The sequence below is a fragment of the Myotis daubentonii genome, chromosome 13, assembly GCF_963259705.1.
Source record: "Myotis daubentonii chromosome 13, mMyoDau2.1, whole genome shotgun sequence".
In the NCBI taxonomy this organism is placed as follows: domain Eukaryota; kingdom Metazoa; phylum Chordata; class Mammalia; order Chiroptera; family Vespertilionidae; genus Myotis; species Myotis daubentonii.
In genome coordinates, this window is record NC_081852.1 from 25524668 (window position 1) to 25546181 (window position 21514).

The 21514-nt window shown below is 36.2% G+C and overlaps 1 protein-coding gene across 1 annotated transcript in view; it reads left to right on the plus strand.

The window, feature by feature from the left end:
* Positions 1 to 21514, plus strand: part of CTNNA3 (catenin alpha 3) — a 1315594-nt gene that overhangs the window by 1228300 nt on the left and 65780 nt on the right. The window contains exon 16 of the mRNA XM_059662570.1: positions 18119 to 18224. Coding sequence (XP_059518553.1) covers positions 18119 to 18224 — 106 coding nt within the window. The remainder of the gene's footprint in view (positions 1 to 18118; positions 18225 to 21514) is intronic.

Sequence of the window (21514 nt, forward strand, 5' to 3'; positions counted from 1 at the left end):
ATATATTATTTATGTATTATATATGGTGAATGAATTGAGAAAAGTATACTTTTTTGTAAGAGAGATTTTCTCCTAATATTTATTCACCTAGGTCAGAAGTGGCAAACTTTTCCTATATAGAGCTAGATAGTAAATATCTTAGGCCTTGCAGACTATAGGGTCAGGTCTCAGTCATAACTATTCAACTCTTCTGTTGTAGCATAATTAGTCATACACAATACATACATGGATGGGTGTGGCTGTGTTTTCATAAAGATTTATTTAGAAAAGAGGTGGTGGGCAGAAATTGGCTTGTAAGCCCTAGTTAACTACTGATCTAGGTCGTATGAAAAAGATTCTGAATATATTCACACTCCAATGAACTGTGCCTATTGCTATTGTGGCTCCATTTCTAACATAGCAAACAATATCTAGAAGATCACTTGTCTATAAGATGCTGATATTATTTTCCTTTTTATAAATAAAAAACATGGAATTCTAGCACAACTATCCATGCAATAATTTAGCACTACTCTCAAGTCTAATGAAGCATATTTTATTAAATCAGAAAGTCATATACTATGATTTAGGCCTGCACTCTTCCATTCTGTAGCCCTTCACTATGTGTAACTATTTAAATAAGTATAATTGATTAAAACTAACACAATTAAATATTCTTTATTTTTAGTTGTATAAGACAAATTTCAAATGTTCAAAACCACATGATTCTAGTGGTTTTCATACTGGATAGCATGGAGAACATGTCCCTTATTGTAGAAAAGTCTACTGGACAGTGATGATACTGGACTAAAACCACACATGCTACCATTGTAGACAAAAAGGCAAACATTCTCATAGAAGTGAAACAGAAATAAATTTCAAACTTTCAGAATCTATACTTATTCAGTTTCAGACTTTCAAAGATTTCTGTTTAATACTATTACCACAAAAATATTCTAGAGATTTGTGGGCACTCACTTGCATTATTTAAGAGGAAATCCCAATTCAGGGTCTATTTTGTAAATGTCACCCATCAAAGCTATTCAATCAAATTGTTGAGGGCCACCAAATTGCTTCTTGTAGACTTGTACTATTCAGACTTTATTAAATAATTTTAAGAATATTTAATTAACAAATCTGAGTTTGCATGTCCTAAAATGTTGGTGCCTCCCTCTTTTTCTTCATAAATATATGAAGTAATACTATATATATATATATATATATATATATATATATATATATATATATAATTTTATAATTACTGTTTCTCTATAAGCTCACTTCACTTCTAGCTCAGTGCATTAAAAATAATTTCATTTGTATTTATATAATGAAGGGCCTAAAGAAATTTGAATTAATACACATTTTGGCTTATAAATGGCTTTTATAACTTCATAAGTTCTCATTATTGAAATGTTTTAGAAATTTTAGAAAAATATTGAGATTCCAAAGGAAAATACACAGCAGGTTTTAAATTTTTAATCTAGTGCGAAGAAACAGTTTTGAATCAATTATCCACAGTTTCTAACATATAATCAAGGATTTTGACAATATTTAGATGTTGGATTGCCAAGCTATTAGCGACCAAGAAATTTGACTAGACATCCATATTAATAAACACCTGCTATAATAGTATAACAGATGTTTTAGAAATACAGCTAACCCAAAATATAAATTTTAAAAATTTTGGTCATATTTATTTGCAATATGATACCGAAATTAATTTTCATGACCTTATCTTATTTGTTTTACTAAAATCCAATTGTGGAAATAATTTCTCTCAGTAGCAAGTATTTTTTTAAGTGATAAAAAAGATTATCTTTGAAAGCAAAAGTCTATTTAACAAACATTTAAAATTATGAGTCAAAAGTACATTAACAAATACTGATATGTAATGTGTGTGTATAAAATACATACACATATCCTATATAATAAAAGGCTAATATGCAAATCAACTGAATGGCGAATGGTGGAACTACCAGTCGCTATGCACATACTGACCACCGGGGGCAGACACTCAACACAGGAGCTGCCCCCTGGTGGTCAATATGCTCCCACAGAGGGAGCGCTGATCAGCCAGAAGCCAGGCTCATGGTTGATAAATGCAGCATTGGTGGTGGGATTCTCTCCCACTTCCGTGGCAGTGGTAAGGATTTCCCACTGATGGCTCCCCAAAGGGAGCAGGCCTAAGCCATCAGTCAGACAGCCCCCGAGGGCTCCTGGACTGTGAGAGGGCACAAGCCGGGCTCAGGGACATCCCCCGCCCCCCACAAGTGCATGAATTTTGTGCACCAGGCCTCTAGTATATTACATAATTTAGGATTTACTATTTTAAAATTTATGATTATTGAAATTTAATACATGTAATTTTAATTTATACTCATATATGTAAACTACATAGATTTATCATTTTTTACAAAAAGCTTATTGTTGAACTGATGCACTCAATATAATGTTTCTATTATATACTAAGCTATCAAAACAAGTGTATTCTCTTTCCTAGGGAAGCATATTTCATGAAAATAATATTTGAATAAATTTAATAAATAAGCAATCTATTTTAATCTATATAAATAAATTTAATATAAGCAATCTATATCATCAACAAAACAAATGCATGAATAATACAAAAAAAAAATCCACAGTATCTACAGTTGAGCTGAGGGGATATTCTAGTGTATAAATGTGTTTATTTTTTTCAATACAACTCCAATTATGAAAAATTTTCCAATGCAAATTTATAGGATATTTAGGCAAGTATATATTTAATGGAGTCTCTAGTACTTAACTATGCCAGAGTATTAAACTATTGGCATTAATATATCTCCATAAAAATTTGACGTACCCAAAATACTTCTATGGGCACTAACCCATTTAACTGAGGAAGTTTTTCCATGCGATGAACAGGACTGACATTACTACACCCTTTTAAAGATGTTAAATCTGACCCTTAGGGAGGTTAAGTATATAATAGCTGCTTGTAAATGATTCCTGTCCCCACCTCACCCCGTAAGATTGCAGCCCACTGACATGAGCAACCAGATTCCTGATGTTAACAGCATCAGTTTGGGTAGAGGCAGAAACTGGTTCTTAAATGGAGTAGCAGAAAAATCCAAGGATCGCGGTAAAAATAAGCAACTAAGGGAGCAATGTTATGGGTGCTACGTAAGGCTAAACACAGCCTGAAAATGGTCTTTAGGGAGGCAAATCTTGGTTTATAGAGAATGGATATATGCACACACTTCAGGTGGTGAAAAATTAACCATAGTGAATGTTTCAAAATTGATAACAACATGGAATTTATACCGCTTTCCACTTAATAACGGACTTATTTTCACCCACAATCATGGTTAAATGCTGAGACATCCAGTTCTGAGTTAAAGCTCCAATATCATCTTGCTGTACATGTAATTCTAACTGATAGGCCACCAGACTCCCACAGCCTATTTTGCACCACGTCCATTCTGAGACCTTGGTTGGTCATACAAATTTGGCCTCAGTGTTTTAAAATCCCCCTCTATTAGCGGCTGCTTGTCACTGTAATTATCTGAGAGGGCTCAGTTTGTTCTTCCAAGATGTGCTGCTGTCCTCTTTGTCGTGGAGGTGAGCTGTGATGAGGACACTCTGCCCCAGTGCTTCTCCAGACCTGCCCTAAATCTTGATTACAGTTATCAGGTGTTTTTCTACTTCTTTTTCTTCCTCTCTAGTTTAACTCTAATACAGCCATCTTCTTCATCACTTTCATGTAACGAAGGTGTGTGGTTTCTTCTTCTTTGCTTGTTCATTGTTATTTTTTAAAAATCCTCTTTCTTCGTCAGTATTCTAGGATTTATTTTTCAGAAAATACAATGGTGTCTTAATAAATATCAAATATCTGAATCTATTCTTGCAGGATATGCATTGTGTTGCTCTGGAAGATGTGTAGGATAAATGTGAGGAATTGGACAGATTTGTGCTCAATTTCAAGAAATAGCTAGTGGTTAAAGCTGCCAAACTAACAAAAATAAACCTATCCCATGGAGGCAAGGGTGTCTAGTGTCTCTAATATTCATCAGAAATTAGTATCTATTAGTCATAGACGTTATAGAAATTATTTCCACAATTGAGAGAACCCAGACTGACCACCCAAGTTCCAGTCAACTACGTATTAGTTTCTGTGATTGTATAGTTCAAAGGCATTTGTGATTATAAAGTGCCATGATTCATGTCCACTCTGATTGTTTTTCATTCACTTGTCTTACCTAGTTTTATGCTTTAATATCATTATTTAGGTTTAGATTACTTAGCAAAAAAAGAAATTACTTCCTTTGGAAATATTCACTTACACATTTCCAGCTGGACTTTAAAATGCAAACGTTATATCTTTTTTCTTATCCACTTTATTTATTGCTATTATTTGCCTTCTGTTAATTCTGAACTTGGTACAGACATTAATTGTTTTCTTCTTTAATATTCTCCTCTGCCCTAACCAAGTATTTGATGATATTTACTCAGTTTTATTTTTATCTTACTATTATTTGTATCTGAAACTATCATATTTTTAAAAATACATATTTTTATTGATTTCAGAGAAGAAGGGAGAGGGAGAGAGAGACTGAAATATCAATGATGAGATAGAATCATTGACTGGCTGCCTCCTGCACGCCTGCTATGGGGATTGAGCCTGCAACCCGGGCATGTGCCCTCGATCGGAGTCGAACCTGGGATCCTTCAGTCTGCAGATCAATGCTCTATCCATTGAGCCAAACCAGCTAGGGCTGAAACTATCTTATTTTTTACATGCTTATTAACTCTACCATATTCCTATTAGATTTCAGGCATCAAGGATGCAAATCTCTATAAAACATCCTGGTCTATAGTTAAAATGCACAATAGTTATATTTAATGAATAAATATATAAATAAACAGATAACTAAATATACTACTTTTCTACTTTTTGCATCCATGCAGCTTAAGATAATAGGGAAGGCAGTCTTTCCAGAAGGTCTTTCAGTTGGAGTGACATTTCCATCCAGTTATTCTATGTTACAGAGAGTAGGGGCCATGTCTTATTCATATTTCTTTTTTTTTAATTGATTTTAGAGAAAGGAAGGGAGAGGGAGAGACAGAAACATCAATGATGAGAGAATCATTGAACGGTTGCCTCCTGCATGCCTCCTACCAGGGATCAAGCCTGCAACCTGGGCATGTACCCTGATTGGGAATCGAACTGGTGACCTCTTGGTTCATAGGTAGATGCTCAACCACTGAGTCACACTGGCAGGGTTCTTATTCATACTTCTTCCCATGCATGATATTGTCTAGCAAAGAACCTCACACATACCAATAATCAATAATGATTTTTTAATTGTACAAGTTAACACACTTCATGGACGATAAATAGCATTTCCTAAAAAGCCTTAGAAAACTGGAATTTTTCATGATTAAAGACAGGAGAAGGAGTGGTTGTGTTTGAGAATAAAAGGAACTGGCAACCTGGGATAGCATAGGGCAAGAATCAGAAATAACAGATTTTACTGACCTCCTGCTCAGCCAATTCCTGAATGTGTTCACTAGATTGGGCCACTAGCTCATATGAGCATCAGTATTTTCTTTTGTAATTGGGGCTGACAGTCTCTTTCATTCTATACTGCAGGTTTTGTTACGTATATCAAAATTAAATAATTTGTAGAAAAGTGCTCTTTAGTTTGTACAATACAGTTGAAATTTACTATTATGAGTAACATTAAACCAACAGTGTACTAAGGTTCCCTTTTCTCCGCATCCTCTCCAGCACTTGTTTATTGCTGATTTATTGATGGCAGATGTGAGGTGATATCTCATTATGGTTTTAATTTGCCTTCCTCTGATGATGAGTGATTTTGAGCTTATTTTTATCTATTAATTGGCCATCTGTATGTCCTCTTTGGAGAAGTGTCTATTCAAGTACTTTGCCCATTTTTAATTGGATTGTTTGTCTTCTTGGTGTTGACTTGTGTAAGTTCTTTATATATTTTGGATATTAACTCCTTATCAGATGTGTCATTGGTGAATATGTTCTCCCATTCGGTGGGTTCTCTTTGCATTTTGTTGATGACATCTTTTGTTGTGCAGGAGCCTTTTAGTTTGATATAGTTCCATTTGTTTATTATTCCCCTTGTTTCCAGGATATATCAGATATATTGCTATGAGAGATGTCTGAGATATTACTGCTATGTCTTCTTCTAAGATTTTTATGGTTTCACAACTTACATTTAAATATTTTATCCATTTTGAGTTTATTCTTGTGTATGGTGTTTATATTTCTATATTTGTTTTATAATGTGCATAATTTAATATTAGCACAATAGTATACATATAACATAAATACATATATATTGAGAGAGGATGAAGGTGAGACCTGTGTTATCTCATTCTATGCTTGAAAGAGAAGGATGAAAAAAGTCTCCAAAGCAACCGATTTGCCTAAAACTGTGGATATTTCTGCTTAAAGCACCAAAAGTTAAATGCTATGAGGGAATGTCTTCAGAATGCCAACTTCTGGTATAAATATGTTAGCCTTCTTGGAACTGATCCCATTGGATAGTAAAAATATTAATGAGTTTATCCTGTGGGAAAATATTATTTCCCATTGAGGCAAAAAAAAAATATTTAGCAGCAGTGTAAGCTATAGAAATGAATTCTATAAACTTCCACTTTAGAGCTACACATTCTGATTTTATTCAGGGTAACATCCTATCATGTGGCTGTTTGTTTCCTATTTTTTTCTTCCTAAATGACCCCACTTAATTGGAGGTCCAGGATCTCACATTTCAAGAAACATTTTCAAAAATAAAACAGAGATTTAGGGAGGAGTTCTTGGCAGGAGAGAACAGCAGCCATCTAAGTCAATAAGCTTTAAAAAATAAATAAATTGGCAAACATTTGATGCCTATTTTTAGAAAGAGAGAACTGGCAGGCTTTGAATGAAATAAACTCCCTATAGAAAGGGGTGAAGGAGATCCATGGTTTCATATGTTCTGACATTGAACCAACGCACACTGTGCTGGGGCACGACCAAAGTACCCAATTCTACCACAGAGCAAAAAGGTCTAGAGAGGAAAAAAAAAAAAAAAAAAAAAAAAGGAAGGAAGGTAGGAAAAAAGGATGGGCAGAAGAAAGGGAGGATAAATATCTAAACTTAGACTTTCTTTTATTTGTCTTTCTTAAGTAATTTTGGTTGAATGAGAAATAAATCATTAAGCATACAATTCTAAAGTAGTTTACATATTTTTTTTTAACAAAGTTTAGTCTGATAGCAACATGTGACCCTGAAGACTGAGTTATTTAATATGAAAGCAGATCCAAACACCTAGGTATTGTATGGGTCTATATTATTCCAAAGCAAGAGATTTTTAGGGCAAATATCAGCACATGCAGAATGAGCATGGATCATCCAGCCGGGCATGATGCTGGGCAACTACTGTTTTACAATTACATTGCTTTACTACCTTTTAATTAAAGAGGTATTAAGTATGTTGTCTCACATAGCATTAGATAAAACATTAGGACTTATAGAGAGATGCAGTGAAAAATAATGTGCATGTTTAAACTAGAGATGATTATTTCATTCAAATTTTAAAATAATACCCTTTTTTAAAAATCATCTTCAGGTCACAGTGGGGCCTTGACTTACGAGTGTCCCGACTAACAAGTTTTTTTAGATACCGGCTGTCTCTCGCCGATTTTTTTTGCATTGAGTTGATAGAGTAATTTGAGTTAACGAGCTCGGTCTCGGAACGAATTAAACTCATAAGTCAAGACCCCACTGTATTTAATAAAGCATGTAAGTCAATGGAGAACTGCAATACTTACACATTAACGTGAAAACCACCTGATGGTATATCCCAACTCACACTCAATCTGAATAAGCCATCTGAACATGGAAAGCTTTTATAATGTAGTAAAACTTAATAAACTGTAGCTATATCTGACTAGACTAGGGGAGGGAGGGCATGCCAAAGACCTACTGGTAGTATTATCATCTTGGGAACAACAACAACAAGGCTGGACACTGGTGGCAAGCCAGATTCTTGGACCACCTGTGGATCCAGTCTATTAACTGTGATGTCTTCACTAAGTTGATGTCCCCTTCACCTCCATATGTTTCTTCAACTGGACCTTAGGATAACATTGGGCCATGACTAGAATAAGAAGAGAGTAGGTATGAAAGCTTTAAGAAAGTCAAACATCAAATAATAAAAGCTGAATTATATTCCTTTCATAAATGGAAAATTATTTTCTGAACCCATTGAGTTTGGGATGCTATTAAAGAAGCAGGAGCAGCTAGTATGTCACCGTAGTTTAAGGGGAAGCTGGAAAAAATGGCCAGGCTCTGTAAGAGATCATGTGTATGATTAATGCTGAGGCCACTGCCAACAGGAATAAGAGGGACTCCCGCAGTCAGGGAGTGCAGTTGTATTTAAAGTACATTGGCTTTGATTAATGTGCACACTCAGAGAAGTAATGTGTAGAAGGCGAGAAAAGACCTGTTTTCAAATGTTGGTGCCCAGTACAGATTTTCTATTATATCCTGAAAGGTATTGATGACTAATGACTTAGTCATTTGGGGGAGGAAGGGATGGGGAAAGGCTGGTGCTGGAGAGCTTGCTTTCCTATGCATGAGAGAAGCTAGAAATGGATTCCCTTGTCAATCCTCACTACCCGTATGAGTCTGGAGAGCCACCACTGAGAAATTTATTCCTTAGTTCATAGTTTCAGTAACCAATTACTTCCAAAGTTTTCTTAAGTGATATTAACTATAATTATAATCTTTTCCCTAAATGACCCCTTTAAGCAGCAGGTATACTTTCTGAATGTCTTATGAGAATATTTTCCAGAGTTTTCAAGGCCTGTATGTCTCAAAGAAGAAATGAGTACTTATAATAATTATTGGAAAAACTCCCCCTCCCAAAAGAAGAAAAAAAGAAAAACTTTCCCTATCTTCCTGCATGTAGGACTTCTCCCTCTTCTTGCCCCAGGCTAGAATCTGAGGCACACAATGGTTTGTGTTTCCTGTGTAGGCCAGGACAAGGACAAGGCATGTTAACATTGATGCCTGGTGGATGGGAAGGACATTCTTGAGTTGGCCTGAAGGAAAAACTAGAGTTGCTAGTTGCATGGATGCTGATTCTCACTGCTCCTTCTATAACCCAGAACTGGTGTCACTCTTGTATCTGCTATTCTCCTGATCTTTCTTCACACGGACTCCTTGTATTAGTTCCTATTGACTTTGGGGTGTGATATTAAAACAACTTGTTTAATTAATCTAAAATTGGGCTTAGATCACTGGAAACGATGTATACTCAAATACCAGAGCTTTCACCAGTGCTAGGATTCCCAACTGGCTTCATTTTTGGTTCTAGATAACTTCTGATGGTCAATGCTGGATTCCCACTACTGGCTCCATTTCTCTCTGAGTCAAAAGTCGAGTTGAGAGGGAAAAAAACAACTGTGACTTTCTTTCCCCCCAAACGTATCTGCTTTCAGCCCCAAGTAGAATGGAAAAAAAAAAAAAAAAGGAAGATAAGTGTCAGGTTGTGGATTACAGAAATTCAATCAAAGAAGAGGCTATTCTTTTGTTTACCCTTGGGATTGGTCAAATAGTTGCTTCAAGAGGACCCCACTAAGAAAAATGGCTAGGACCCTCTTGTTATTATATATTTCTTTGTAATACATGAAACATCCCACTGATTCAGAGCTGCCCATTGCATTTCAGTGCTTCAAAATACATACTGACAGAAAACGTATGATGATGCTTCCACCTACATCATTTCTTTTTAATTGGCTTTGAGAGTGCTAATGACTTGATCTCCTTAAATTTAGACTAACCTGTATTCATATACCTTGAAGAAAAGTTAAGGATCATTGGGCTTCTAAGCTTTGATGTTCTTGTTTATAGGGTGAAGATAATAGATGCTAGGAGCAGAATGAGGATGTAGTTCAGCATAAGTTATGAGATGCACAGGTAGTATCCACGATGTGGGTGGCAACTCTTGAATTTGTGCAGTGAACAACCTGCACCCCACTATTCGGCATTTCTGGGTGTGAGGGCTGAGTGAGAAAAACGGAGTGATTTTACAGTTAGTTCCTGGAACATAGAAGTACTCACATTTGCTCGTATGTACATTTTGAATACAAAATTACACAGGAAAAATAATAAAACTTTAATACTTAGAAAGAACTGGAGAAGGTTTATCATTTTAATAAACACAAAAAATCAGAATATCTGGCTAGCTGACCTCTTTTTGCCTTAAAAACAAGTAAACTTTGTGAAATAACTCCTTCATCCTAATTCTACTGCTTTCACCTAGGTGTTTAGTGGTTTTATGACCCTTAAAGGTACTTCATAAAATCCTCCCCTGAATTTTACAGTCTCTAGTTTTGACACAACACTATCTGGTAGAGGATAAATTAGGGAATCTGAGGGCTGAAGAACAGAGAAAAGACTTAGGTCTCAGATTTGTTTAGAAAAGTAATTTGGGATTTGAAGGGAATTTCTACTTCCTACACACACACTACACACACACACACACACACACACACACACACACACACACACACACGTGCATGTACACACATACCATAAACAACTATAGCAATCATACACTCTATGCACACAAACAATAATAACATCAACAGCAGCAATAATAATATTATTAACTTTAAAAGTATTCTCCTCAGGCTGATCACCAAAAAGATCTCTAAAATCAGCCCTATCCTTTTTTCATAAATACAACACTGAACATGGAAGACTATTATCACTGTGTACAAAGTAGATGTATGTCATTTTTAGTTTTAATAATAGACCATATACATTTTAACAATTTTAAACCAAAACCAGAATTGGTTTTCTGCCCAAGCAGAGTGTAGGTCTTATAATTTCAGCTGTATTGGTGAAGAGCCTTGGTACCTTCCCAAATTGTCCCACCTACTCAGATTTTGTTGCTAAAATAAAACACAGTATTGTAGCACCCCTGGTAGTATGCACAGAAATGCTATAAAATTCAGAAAGCCTTGTTTTCTTTTCTCCCTGTGCCCAAATGAAATGCATTTCCAGCTTTCTTTGCAGTTGCATGGGTCTATGTGTCTGGATTTTAAAATATTGGTCAGAGTAATGTTTCCTAATTATTTTTTATTTTATTTTTTTGATTATTATCATTATTATTTTTTTTACAGAGAGGGAGAGGGATAGTGAGTTAGAAACATCAATGAGAGTGAAACATCAATCAGCTGCCTCCTGAGCACCACCTACTGGGGATGTGCCTGCAACCAAGGTACATGCCCTTGACTAGAATCGAACCTGGGATCCTTCAGTCCACAGGCTGACGCTCTATCCATGAGCCAAACCGGTTAGGGCAGGTTTCCTAATTCTTATCCTGATCCCTAAAGTCTCCTCTGATATCCTCAATCTTTTCCTGTGTCAGATGTCTGAATGAAATGAATCCATCCATGGGTCGTGATGCCTTAAAAAGTAGGTTATCTTGTAATAGAAGGTGCCTGGGTTCTTAAATGGCTATGTGGTGTGTAGCCCATCACCCACAGTACACCTTGCTAATGATATAAAAGAGGAATATTCTTCACTGGGATAAGGACTAAGATATTTTGATGTTGTTAGGCTACTCTGAATAATATGAAATAAGAAAAGCAGAAATGAATATATATGAATATATACATATATATGAAGACATATATCCCTTTTTCATGGGACATTTCTTTTAGACTTGAATCTCAGTGTTTCTTCTAATTACTCAGGAAGTTAGCTGTTTACTCACTAGCTGATTTTCTAAGGAATTTTATAGGGTGCTCAAAACTTGAGAATGATACTTTATAAGACAAAATAACATCCAAGGGGAAAAAGTTGCCTAATTAAAAATTCATGTTTTAATAGTAGAAGAACAGTGTGTCTTGGCTTGAGTCTATTTCCTCTATTTATCTCATCATTTTCAGTTGCTTCATGATAATTAGTTTTTTTCTTTTGTATTTAATGTCAGAATTACAAGTAAGAGAACTGTAGAACTAAGTTATAAATCTTGGGAAAATCATACTACCAAAAAATCTGTCCATTAAATGTAAATCAATTTTTTATAAGGAGTTAAAGAATAATCTTTTTTTAAAAAATATATTTGATTGATTTTTTACAGAAAGGAAGGGAGAGGGATAGAGAGTTAGAAACATCGATGAGAGAGAAACATTGATCAGCTGCCTCCTGCACACCCCCTACTGGGGATGTGCCTGCAACCAAGGTACATGCCCTTGACCGGAATCAAACCTGGGACCTTTCAGTCCGCAGGCTGACGCTCTATCCACTGAGCCAAACCGGTTACGGCAAGAGTTAAAGAATAATCTTAACAATGACTATGCACACATACACACACACAGTTTATAGGTGTAAATATCTATATATATAAAAGCCTAAGTGACCATTACGACCTAATGACTGAACGACTAGTCGACCAGTCGCTATGACATGCACTGACCACCAGGGGGCAGACGCTCAATGCAGGAGCTGCCCCCTGGTGGTCAGTGTGCTCCCACAGCCAACCTCCCACAGCCAGCCAACCGTCCCCAGTCCCTCCCCCCAGCCAGTAAACCTCCTGTGGCCCTTCCCCCCTGTCCGGCAGCTGGCAGGCTCCAAGACCCCAGCTGCCTGGCCCTGATCAGGACTGGGTGTGATGGCCCCGATAGGCTCTGATCACTGACCATACCTGGGGAACACACCTGTGCACGAATTTCATGCACTGGGGCTCTAGTTTTGTATTTTTTTTTTTCTTAGTAAAAGGATATTGAGGTGTAAGAAGAAATTCAATATAATCAAGCCAGTCCATATTATCTGGAAAGTGCTATAATTATTACATAGAAATTTAAAAAGTCACCTATAAAATAAATAAAATATCATTAGTCACTAAATAAAACATCATTACTTGTAAAGGGCTAGGGAAAGAAAAAATAAACATCTACTGAATACCTAATATGTGCCCAACATTGTCTTAAATATGTGATTTGTATGTGTCCTTCCCATGTGGCAAGTGTCATCATTTTAATGACGAGGTAAAAAGCTCAGACCAACTGAGTCATTACCAAAGGCCACATGGCTAACAAGTGTTAGTGCTCGGATACAGACACAATGTATTTCCCAAGTCCATATTTACTTCACTCTACTTTATTGCAGCACTAAACTTAATTGTTAGGATTAAATAAAACAAATGTCTAAGATTCTCAGAGAAAAAGTTTTATTTATTGTATTAGAAATAAACATCAAAGTGCAATCTCTGATAAGGTGTTTGTAAAGGCTGAATTTGAGTCTAGTGATTATATCTAGGGAGAAAGGAAGAGGGGGGAAAGGCACCTGGGAAAATCATAATGAAAAATAATATCTTATGAGAAAAATCTCAGGAAAGCCAACTATTGATCTTATTTCAACCATTTGCCAGATTCTAGAAGTCTATGTCATGTAGCACATGCATATTTTGGGGAAACTGGGACAAACTTAGGTCGTGTTCCTTGAAGCTGTTGTGTGAATGAAGTCACTATGGTGGACCTCCTGAACACCCAGCACCTATATCTAACCCTCATGTTTGCCCTCTGTTGCTTTCATGGTAACTCTCATCATGTCTTAAGGAGATGTTTTAAAATAATATAATTTGATCTTTATGTGTTTTATTGAAAGACATATAGGATAGTTATTGAGAGCAGATTCGATAATCAGTTCCCCTGAATTCAAATCCTATCCCCAATACTTAAAAGCTGTTGAACTTGATAAAATATAAATTTAACGTCTTTGTTCCTCAGTTTCCTCATCTGTGTGATGAGGATAATAATAATTTAAAAATCATAGGGTCATGATAATGATCAAATTAGTTTGTGTAGAAAATGCTGCCTAGCACATAGCAAATGCTAAATGTGTTAACTATTATGTAGCAAAATATATGCTATCATTGTTTTCATCTATTAAGCTTTTCACAATGTCATGGCATTTATATATAAATATCAAAGGAAAAGAGAATTAAAGGGAATATTCTGGTCTTGAAATGAGGGATAATATGTTATCAAAGATTTAGGGACTACAAAAGATGTAATTAACCTTTTTGTTTTATTTTTAATTAGTAGCAGAAAATACCAATTATTTCAAAATTATTCTCAAGCCCTAAAAGACAAAGTCGGTCCATGAAACTATTTGATATTTTCTAATATTAAAGCAATTTTCCAGTTGGTTGAGTTGTTACTGAGCAGCTGTATCATCTTGTTATTACTTATGCTAATTAAGAGAAAGAAGGGAGGGGTGGGTGCCAGAAATGGGGTGAGGACAGGGAAAGAAATGAGAATCAAGATTGGGGCAGTGTCAAACATAACTCAAAGCTGTATGTTGCACAAATAACGTTTCAGCCGCTTTCACTCGCATTAATAAAGTTTTCGATGGCGTGAACATCACTGGGTGATTGCAGCCCTTCCCATTATACCTTCTAACCAGGGGTGGGCAAACTTTTTGACTCGAGGGTCACAATGGGTTCTTAAACTGGACCGGAGGGCCGGAACAAAAGCATGGATGGAGTGTTTGTGTGAACTAATATAAATTCAAAGTAAACATCATTACATAAAAGGGTATGGTCTTTTTTTTTTTTTTTAGTTTTATTCATTTCAAACGGGCCGGATCCAGCCCGCAGGCCGTAGTTTGCCCACGGCTGTAACCTATAATTTAATGATTAATTGGCCAACTCTAGTCCAGAGTCTCATCTGCCCTCCTTCTGGGGGAAATATATTATTAAGGATTTCTGGCCTCTGGTTCCTTTAAAATATTTCCAAAGTCTACCCCCTCCTCTTCTGGGTGTCTTTCTCTGTAGGATCCAGGCTCAATGATTTAAGACACAATTTGCTGACAGGAGATCCTGAGAACCCATTATGAAAATGAAGGCAGCAAACAACCTTTGAATGTATTTCCTGATTTTAAAAAGCCTTCATTACATAGCACATTTCAGGCTGAGGATGTTAAAAAATTTATCACAGTTTCAGTAATTGCAGCTTCCTCTGGAAGCCCGGCATGATATGGAATCATTTGTAAAATGTGAGTTTTGTGTGGCATTCAGTAGGAAGCTTGCCAGGCAATACATTTAATTAGGAACACGGGGAAGGGAATAATTGCCATCTGTCATAATGTATTATCGTTACTTTTAAGTTCTCCATGTGTTTAGGACAGTGGTCTCATAACAAGGTGTGTATTTAAAGCTAGAGGTAATTTCCCTCTCCTTGGGCCACTGATTTTATATGGGGAGATATATTATTTTGAGTGGGAAGGTACATTAGCCTCATTCCTTAGATATAACTCTTTGTCTGTTGTTCAAACTCAGAGTGTTAGCTGCTCTCCTTAGAAACAGCCTTTGTCCATTGTGTTAAGGCCTCGGACACTGATGCATTGCCCTTTCGGGAGCTGAGACAGCTTTATTGAAGTTTAACTTTCTCTGGAGATGCATCGAAATCATGAAATGCAATGCCTTTCTTGAGCATAACCATGTACATAACATCTAGCCCCGCCTGATACATAAATTTGATAAGAACTCAAATACTGTATTGATTAATGTTGATGTTTTTAAAAATGACAAAGCAACATGTGTCAGCAGACTTAAAAAGAAGTATGATGATGGCCATCTTCGGAGGCCAGGCTTCCCTTGTGCTAGACATGATGTTCCATTTTATAGGGAAACTTGCTTATAATGAATTTGAGAGGCACCGCAGAAAAAGTGCAATGAATGGGCCTACTTGGCACATGCGTTTTGGCATTCAGTTTTCAAGTAGAGAATACTCTGATCATTTATCTTTGCATGAATCCCTTCCGTTAGTCATAGTCGCCTTAGTGAATGAAGAATTTCCTCTAATAACAAGTCATTGGATTTAACATTAGGGCATCTACCCTCAGAACCAGTCCAAGGTGTAAATTAGACATGAACAAAGATTGTTTCATTCTCTTTCTCTTCTAATTATGCTAGGTGTTAGCCTCTCAAAACCTTCCTTTTCTCACTCTGACCAGTTTACTACTCCTGCCCACCTCATCACTCTCCCTTCACCCAACAAAGCATCAAAACAACCCTATGTGATAAAAGCCTAATATGCTCAGTGTCCAGTAGTCTAGTCATCTGTTCAACCAATCAAAGCGTAATATGCTAATGATATGCTAAGGTTGCTCAACTGCTCACTATGACATGCACTGACCACCAGGGGGCAGATAGTCAACTGGTTGACCAGTTGCTATGACATGCACTGACTACCAGGGGGCAGATGCTCTGACCGGTAGGTTAGCTTGCTTCTGGGGTCCAGCCGATCAGGACCGAGCAAGATGGGCTGGACACGCCCTGGAGCCTCTTGCAGTTCCTCCCCAGCTGGCCAACCTCCCGTGTCCCTCCCTGGCCCTGATTGTGTACCAGTGGGGTCCCTCAACCTGGCCTGCACCCTCTCGCAATCCGAGATCCCTTGGGGAATGTTGGAGAGCTGCTTTCAGCCTTATTCTTCTCAACACAGGAGCTGCCACCTGGTGACCAGTGCACTCTCACAAGGGGAGCACTGCTCAGCCAGAAGCCAGGCTCACAGCTGGTGAGCTCAGCGGTGGTGGCGGGAGCCTCTCCTGCCTCTGTGGCAGTGCTATGGATGTCTGACTGCCCTGGGGGGAGTGAACCTAAGCTGTCAGTCAGACATCCCCCGAGGGCTCCCAGACTGTGAGAGGGAGCAGGCCATGCTGAGAGACCCTCCCCGAGTGCACAAATTTCATGCACTGGGCCTCTGCTTATGTTATAATATACAGATGGTGTATTATAAAACTAGAGGCCCGATGCATGATAATTTGTGCAAGAGTAGGCTTTCCTTCTCCCAGCTGCCAGCACCGGCTTCCCTCTGGCACCCAGGACCTGGGCTGGTTTCCCTCTGGCCCTGGCTTCATCAGGAAGGATGTCCAGAATGACGTCCAGAAGACGTCCAGTCTAATTAGCATATTACCCTTTTATTATTATAGATTATACATTTGAAACCTATATAATTTAATTAACCATTGTCACCCCAATAAATTTAATAAAAATTTATAAAAGCAATTATGATAGCATTTCCTTCAGGGTCCCATTCTCTGAAAAATAAGGAATAGAACCCAAATAGTTAGAACAGCCAGTATTTGACACTCAGTAGAGGATTAGCAATTGGACATAAGGAAGTAAGGAGAGAGGAGTGGTTTTAGGTAGAAGGGCAGTTACATTCGTTCAGGCAATCATTCATTTATTTCTGAGGAAAGAGAAATCAGAAAAATATATCCTTATCTCATCCCTCTACAAAAATGTAGGCAGTGTACTTCTTTCTTCTTAACCACCTTGTAAAACCCTAAATGGACACAATTTTGATTCAGTGGCATTAGAAATCAAGATTATTTTAAAGTAACAACTACAACAATAATAACTTGTATTAAATGCTTACTTTGTTTAAAGCAATGTTCTGAGCACTTTGTAGAAATAAAAGCTTGATTCTATATAGTAGATGCTTCTATTACCACCAAAGAAACTGAGGCACACAGTGGGTATTTATCTTGATTTCCCTAGACAAATAGTAAGAAGTGATCTGATTTTGGTAAACAGTACAAGATAGTATGACTTCAGGTTCATACTCAATGATTATTACTATGAATTAATTGTGGAGGAGAAATAATGTAATTAAAAACAAAATGCAATTAACCAAAATACTCTTAAAAAAAGAATTAGAAAGAACAAGACTAAAAGTCTGTTCCAAATTGCTGTTGGACATATATCAAATTTTAAATCTCACGTTTCCTCCTAGAATTAGAAAAATGTGTTTGCCTTGAGGTATCTACATATTCTAAGAGTATTTTTAGACTGAGGTTTATTATAAGAAATACCTGGGAAGAAAGATTGAAAGTAATCCATCTCCTTGGCAGTATTTCTTGCATCTTAATACAATAGGCCTTTATTTTATTTTGTCTTACTTAATACTGAAGTCTAATTGAGACCTATCTAAAACTGAAGTATATAAAGCTAATAGCCAGTACTTTGGGGTGCAAATCTGTGTGTTTATGGGATGCGTGTATGTGTGTATTAGCATGAACCACTTCAACTAACATGTATTCTTTTACTTTAAGGGGCAAAGGACCATTAAAGCACACGACCGATGTGATCTATGCAGCTAAAATGATATCAGAATCAGGATCAAGGATGGATGTCCTTGCTCGACAGATTGCCAACCAGGTGAATTTTCTACAAATGCATGTGGTGAAAGTCGAGAAATTGTTTTCTGCCACTTCAATGTTAATTTTTAAAAGTTGAAATTTTACTCTATTGGATTATTTTTTATTACTGAATTATTTTTAAATTTTATTCAGTAATTAATACATAAGTTGTGGACAATTCATTCCAAGGAAGCTTAGTGCATTATTGTTATTACTTAGGACTTGATTATTACTAAGATTTTGAGTTTCACATATTCAAATTATTTTAAATATCAAATATATTTTTTGAATTTCAAATATATTCCATTGGATTTAATATCCAATGTTAACATTTTTCCTTAATACCTTATATTTCTTATTTTTGCTCTTCAAAAAGTAATACTTTTCAGAATTCTATTATGTTATACTTTCTGAGTCAACAATATATTCTGGCACCCTATCTAAAATTGTAAGGTAAGTAGTAATTATTAGAGTACTAAAGTGAAGATTTAAAATGTACAGGTATATAATGCTTATAGAGACCGATGATTTATATAGTTGGTATTTTTCTTTACGTTTCTCTCATCTGTAGTTCCGTTTTCTAGGCAGCATCTAGATTATTAAAGTTACCTTTTGCCTAACATGAAAGTTAGGAAAGTCAGTTTTTAGTTATGGTATAGGCATATTTAGTTGATATTTCAAACTGAGATGTAGTATTACTTTGCAGGTTTCATATTATTCAACCTTATAATGCATATTTATCTCCCATGGGGGGAAAGGGGCACTATTCTTTTTGACTTTGTAACTATTCCATATTATTTATAGCTTATATACTTTTATTGGGATGCTTATTATTATTTACACTTTTTATCCTCTATTTCTTAAAACATGAAGAATTTTCTCTTATTATATGTTGTATTTGTGGATATAAGGAGGAGAAATAAATAAGAAATAATAACAAATAGTTTTAAACATTCTTGAGTGTGTATATATATACACACATACACACACAAACACACACACACATATTCAGTGTCTAGCTACTTTAAGCATTATAAATATTTTATTAATTTTTTAGTATTTAGTATTTATGGTTAAAGACAAACTCTATGCTAATATGTGACCAAATGACTGAATCCAAAACCTCTGGTTTTCTATATTATGTCCAATACAAGTTGAAACTGAAAATGAATTGAAAACAATTCTTAAATTCAAGATAATTTTAGTCTGTGCACTAAAAAATGTCAGACCATAGTTTTCCAAATATAACTCTCACAAGTCAGCAGTCAGTGTAGACCATATGAGTCTGTTGTCCTTTATCTCTGACATAATAAAAGAGCTCCACTGTATTTTTCTTCTTCACCTGAGGATATGTTTTTAATGATTTTAGGGACAAAGGGAGAGAAAGAGAGAAACATTGATTGTGGGAACTAAACCTACAACCTAAGTATGTGCCCTGACCTGGAATCAGTCTTCTGGTACATGGGACGATGCTCCAACCACCTGAGCCACCCAGCCAGAGCAAGTCCCACTGTTCGTTTTAGCTATACCTTCCATAGATACGCTTTTCTTCTGTGTTTTAGAAACCTCAGTTTGCTAAAGTGCAGCAAAGATAGACATAGCAAAGAAGGAAAATGTTCAAAGTATACTGAGATTTCTACATGTAAAATCATCTCAAAATGATGACTAACCAAATTTGATAGAGTGAGGAAAAGCCCTCTTTATTGAGATAGTAAATTGAATAGAAAAATAGTTTTATCGTAGGCAAGATGGATTATGAGATAGTTGAGGGTTCTATGTGTTGGATGTGAAATGTTGATAAGACAATAAAATGAATAAATGCAATAGGTATATGGAACTTCTGAAGACTGAACTGGATGATTGATAATTATTATTATTATTTTTTATTTTGTAAGTGATAGCTGAAGCCAGGACAGTGTATACTATTATCCAGGAAGAGGGTAAGAGTGAAATGATACCCAAGAACAAAAACTGAGAACACCAAAAGGCTAGCATTGACAATTGTTAGAAGGCCTGTTCCCGAGTAACAAGAGAGGGAGATGGGGTTACAGGGTTGAAGAAGGGTTATTATTTTCAGGGATTTTATGTTGATAGATTCAAGGGTGAAAACATTAAAAGTGCAGAAATAGCAGAAACCCGTTTGGCTCAGTGGATAGAGTGTCAGCCTGCGGACTGAAAGGTCCCAGGTTCGATTCCCGTCAAGGGCATGTACCTTGGTTGCAGGCACATTCCCAGTGTGGGGTGTGCAGGAGGCAGCTGATCGATGTTTCTCTCTCATCGATGTTTCTAACTCTCTATCTCTCTCCCTTCCTCTTTGTAAAAAATCAATAAAATATATTTAAAAAAAATAAATAAAATAAAAGTGCAGAAATAAATGGGGCAATTGATGCTATGTGACCCTGAGGAAGGTTCAATTTTATCAGCTATGATATAGTGGTGCTGGTCCTATAGACAGCCTCTGGGCTGGAGCACTGGTAGGGAAATGAGTCCATCCTGTGGAGGGAAAGGTCCTGGACACACTGTTCTTGTTATCACTGGTTACTCAAAATTTCTATTCTAGCAGTTCACAGTGACACCTCATACTTTTTGTTAGCAAACTTTGCCAGTTTAGCAGAAATTAAACTGTTGTCTGTAATTGCAAAAGTCATTGTGTTTTTAAAATAAAGTTTATATTCTATTGTGGCAAAAAATAGCTGAGCTTTAGAATAACGGTCTTTAAAGTATTCACTTTTCTAATTCACTCTTAAAATTGAAACTGAAAGGTAATAAATGTGTTTTGCTTTTCTTCTCACTCCTAAATGAAGTATTCTGCATTGGGACCCAGCATCTTGCTAGAAGAGTGAAAGCTGGTTTAGCATGAGAAACCCACTTAGGCTGGCATGCCATCTGCTTGCCTGCAGTGAGAGTCTTAGTAGTTATACATTTAGAAAAAATATATATCCATGCATTAAAAAGCTAACCAGATGTCCTGGTCAACATCTCCGATCTTAATAAACTGGGGATACCCACACTGTTATGATAGTCTACCCCTGGATTTGTCTTGAAATCCTGAGCAGAGTTCCTTTAAAAGTTATTTTATGAAAATTTTATTTTTTTAAAGTCAAGGCCAAGAATGTTTTACAAATATAAGGCTCAAACTTTTTTTTTATCACCATCATATAAAAAAAATGAGGGGAAAGATTATTTGACTATAATAAAGGAGGTTTGGCAAATAGGAACATTTTTAAAAATATTTTTTTTAATTTTTCAATTATAGTTGACATACAATAGTATATTAGTTCTAGGTGTACATCATAATTACACATTTAT